The sequence below is a fragment of the Plecotus auritus genome, assembly GCF_963455305.1.
Source record: "Plecotus auritus genome assembly, chromosome: 5".
NCBI lineage: Eukaryota > Metazoa > Chordata > Mammalia > Chiroptera > Vespertilionidae > Plecotus > Plecotus auritus.
Genome location: NC_137776.1, coordinates 45,987,461 through 45,992,118, shown reverse-complemented (window position 1 = coordinate 45,992,118; position 4,658 = coordinate 45,987,461). Strand labels below are relative to the sequence as shown.

Sequence of the window (4,658 nt, the reverse complement as noted above, 5' to 3'; positions counted from 1 at the left end):
AAAAAGAAAAGAAAATTGCTTTCCACTCCCTTTAACAAGGCTTCAATTCCTAAAAAGCTGACATGATTTTTAGACCCAGCTGTGTAAGACCAGTGAAGTTACTCTTGGAAGGTTATCCTGCTTCCAAGTATTGAATTCATTAGCCCTTAAAAACTCAAAACCATCTTGAGCAATTAACTATCTTGTTTTCATTAATCATATTTCATAGAAGCTCAAAGCACTCAAATATTTCTGCTTTAATGAATAATCAAAAACCCTATAATTTACAATGTTCAGACACTATATAAAATAATTCCCATAAAAATTACATTAGGGTCTTTTTCATCAGTGAGGCAATGGCTGTAGTTCCCTCTGATTTATACAGCATCTGCCTGAATGCATGTCCTTCTTTGTGATTATCTAAATGTAGGGAAGTACAAATCACAGCAAAAATTAAAGTTTTCATCTTTAATGAAATGACTTTGGAAATAATGTCTATTTCCATGACACCAATACTACAGTGCTCGGAGTCACAGTAAGGTACACAGAATTACATCCGTAATTAATATGAATGCCAACATTTCAAGCAATAATTTCTGTTACATGGCAAACAAAATCAAGAAAGCAACCATCAAACAGAAGAGACCCATAGCTTCAGATAAGGCAAATCCCAGGATAGCATATGAGAACAGCTGCTGCTTCAGCGAAGGGTTTCTAAAAAAGACACACAACACATTATAACTTTGAAATATTATTTGAATTTCAATGTTTGGTAAATGTTAAATCAGATTACTAGTGTGGGGATCTCTGTAAACTGGAAATACTGGAAGAGTATTTGTCTAGATCTCTTTTGCTTTGCCTTTGACATCCCTTCCTCCTCAATCCTAATCATATGAAGAAAAGGGGGAGAGCTGACTCTGTATGTCAATATAAACCATTAGTCTTCATCCATTTTGGGTGAAGACTAACCATTCTTATGCCTATGAAAGTATGTTCTATACCTTTTAAGATCTGAGTTTAGAAATAAGGTCTTACATAATAAAATGGAAATGGACTCTTGAAGTATGTGCTGTTAATTATATTCCCAGTATAGCTTAACAATTAAGAGTGTAGACTCTGAAGTCAAACTGAGTTAAAATTTATTTTGACACTTACTAGCTATGACAAATGGGGAGTTAAGTGACATAATGTGTGCAAAGCCCTCAAATATAATGCAAAACACAGAATGGGCACTTTATACAAATTAGCTATTATTCTTATTTGGCCATTGAAATTACCTGGCATAACCAATGATAAGGCTGCCAAAGACTGTTCCAATACCAGCACCAGAACCAGCCACTCCTACTGTTGCAGCACCTGCACCAATAAATTTGGCAGCAGTATCAATGTCTCTGCTGATTGCACTGGTCTGAAACTCCCTTTGGATTAGCTGAGGCACGCCATTCTGGGCCCCATTAAATACTGTAGAGCCCTAGAGAACAAGAAATAAAGGCAAAGGTCAAATCAGTTATCACAGTTATTTCAATTACCATACTGTCAAAATGATAACTAGTTCTCTAAGCCAATTTTGAATAGGAGGTGATGTGGCACAATAGAAAAATCAAGGGCTTAAAATAAATCCAATCTGGCACAATAAGAATAACACTAGCTAAACCTTGAACAGTGGTCTAGGGAAACACTGCCTTAGGGAAAAACACTTAAAAACATTTTAATAATGTACTAATATCTTTAACCCGAAGTCAAAACTTCTGGGTAAGGGTAATGCCTTACGCAGTGGTCAGCAAACTCATTAGTCAAACGGTAAAGGTGAAAATTAAGAGCGGCAAATGGTAAAGGTGAAAATTAAGAAACAAAATGTGTACATATGCTTTTTAATAGAGTAGGCTTTTCAATAACTGCAGCTACTATAATCTTAAATATAGACAACTCAAGCCTATGCACTTAAATATACATACTATATTGCTTAGCCCACTGGTCGGCAAACTGCGGCTCGCGAGCCACGGTTTGCCGCTCTGTTGACTAATGAGTTTGCAGACCAGCCTTAGCCAAATCAGGTGGATAAGTTTTGGAAACAGAAGTTTATTTTATTGGCTTATCTTCTGCACATTTTATTATCAGATGGAAAGGATTGCCTTCAAACCATTCATTAATGAGGTTGTTTCCCCACCCCCTTCACTTTAGTCAAAACTATAAGACTTACTTAGGAGTGTCACTTAATTTCTGTTATTAGTACTATTACCTCTCCAGTCCTAGCCTCTGGTCGAGATAACACTGATGCAGAAATTGGTCTGTATGCAACTCTGGATCCAGCTCGGATCTATTAATGAAAGAAAATTCCACATAATAAGTAAGGATACAGATAAGATTTCAATGACCTTTCTTGCACCATGAGTTCTAAGAAAGCAAGAAGAAAAATGAGTCCAAGTTCATGGCTTCTGTACTGACACTTATCTTGGCTGTTTGATCGTTTTCAATAGATGAAGCAATTTTAATAGTTTTAAAGTTGCTAATGAAATTTTAAAGCTTGCTTCATAAGCTATTTGTAATATACCAAACAAAACTAAGAACAATTAGTTTAAAAAATATGTATTGCTTTTAAAATTTTAATTACTGTGGTGTCACAATTCAGATCACCCGGATGGACAATAAACACCACACATTCTTTAAGTTTAAGAGGCCCAACAAATGAGCATATTAGGAGTGTCACTCTAAAAGCTTCTTATTTAAAATAGCACATTAGTTAATATGAGCTCCCATCATTTCCAAGATATTCCAATATGCCAGTTAATCATAAAATTAAAAAGCAGTTTAAGCAATTCTATATCAGAGTAAGAATAATCAGTGCAATACTCCGACCATAAGGACATATTCCAGTCCAGCTGCTCTGCCTGTCCTTGAGTGTCCACTAAACTAAGGTCACAGAAAATCCCTTCAGAACCAAGATCGGATTCTGTAAGACAAATCCCCCAGATCTTCACTTCCCCTAAAGCCTCCAAAATGGTTATGGAAATCACATTCTAGAGGCAGGAAGAGATTCGGCTGCTCCGCCACCTTCCTCCACCCACACAGGACGAGGCAAAGTCCCTCCCTCTGCAGCAGCGAGTTTGACCTACAGACAGGCAATGGAGAGCGCTGCTGGCCGAACTAGGCCTCGGCGGCCTCTCGTATCCTCACAGCTCCCCAACCTCAGCGTCCACTCCGACCCACCAGCGTGACCGAGGGGTGGGGGAGGGGGCGCTCCGGGCATGGACGCCAGGAGGGCTTGACCTACACCGCTGGGCGCCTGACAGCTAGGCCTCGCTGCCCTCCATCGCCCTCGTGAGGAGAGTGAGGCGCGCCAGGATTAGAAGGAAAGGGGGGAAAATGACAGGGTTAGGAGTGAGTGGAGACCTGTCCCGAGAGGGCGGTGTGCGCCGCCGGGACGTGGCCCATTCAACGTGGACGCTCCAGGCCAACAGGTCCAGCCCCGAGTCCATGGCCCCGCGGGGCTACGCACCAGAGCGGGGCTGCAGGCGAGCTTGGCGCAGGCGAACATCTTACACTCCTGGGGCGGCGCGGCTGGAGACTTGGTGGCAGGCGACGTGGGCTCCTCTCCCGCTTTCTGCGGAGGAAAAGAGGCTTAAGGTCAAGTGCCCCCCAAGGGCCTGTCCTCCCCGCCAGGTCCCGCCAGGCTCCCGTGCGCGCTGTCGGCCTGGGCCCCGCGCCCAGCGAGACGCCAGCGGAATGAATGGGTCCCCGTGGACGCCGCTCCCGCGGCCAGGCCGGCTCCCGCGCCCTCGGCTTACCTTCCCAGGAGGTGGCGGCGGCGGCAGCGGCGGCGGCAGAGGTCGAAGGAGTGGGGCTGGGCGCGCAGGCGCGGTCCGGTTCTTATCTGCGCCGTGGCACCCGGATGGAGAAGGCGGGGAATCGGGTGCAGCAGGGAAGACGCTCAAGGTCACTTTGTAACAACTTTATTGGTAACCAGTTGGGAAGGACACTGACAGCCATCCGATGATGGGCTGATGGACAGGGGCTGGTAAAGGAGAGAGAAAAAGAGGTTGAAAACTAGCCCCGGCAGAGAAAAATGAACGGGTTTTGATCTGAGCCGCAAGAGGAAAGTGCTACTTTTCTTTCCGTTGACACCTGAGACATTTGGCCTTTTATCAGTTGCTCTTTAGTAGAGGGGTCCCCTTCCTGGTCATTTTTCTCTGTGAAATAGGACTCTGTATGTGTGGGGGGGAAAAGGGTGATTCACTACTTGATAGGACAAATTAGGGTCCCCAGCAAAGTGAATACATTTCTTTAAAGGAATCTGGAAAAGGATTCCAGAGGTATGCTTAATCCTTTGGATGAAAGAGGACCCGATCTAGAAGTACTGGGATAAAGGAATGAGCAAATGAGTACATAGAAGAGTTTGGTGAATTTGGGCACAAAGTTGACTCTTGGTAAAGTTAGAGCGGTCAATTTTTCTTCCAGTTTTATGATCGGGAGGATTCAGTGATTATAATGTATTTCATGTAGGGTCTGAGACTAAAGAAAAGACTGAATGTTTTTAAAACCTACCCAACTTTAACAACCGTTTTTTGCTAACATTGGACAACTAATTTTTCTTCAGATGACCACAGTAAAGTTTCAGAAATGTACCAAACTTCTACTTTACTGAGGCTACTGATTCAAATGTTGATAATGTTAATCCAGAA

General features: G+C 43.0%; 1 protein-coding gene across 1 annotated transcript; it reads right to left on the bottom strand.

Annotated features, from left to right (window-relative positions):
• Positions 1-212: 212 nt before the first annotated feature.
• ATP5MC3 (ATP synthase membrane subunit c locus 3) lies at positions 213-3,897 on the bottom strand. The gene is made up of 5 exons (XM_080670942.1): positions 3,765-3,897; positions 3,476-3,580; positions 2,219-2,296; positions 1,257-1,450; positions 213-693 (listed from the first exon to the last, which is right to left on the bottom strand). The coding sequence occupies exons 2-5, from the start codon at positions 3,512-3,514 to the stop codon at positions 579-581; spliced, it is 426 nt and encodes a 141-aa protein (XP_080527068.1). The 5' UTR covers positions 3,515-3,580; positions 3,765-3,897; the 3' UTR covers positions 213-578.
• Positions 3,898-4,658: the final 761 nt, after the last annotated feature.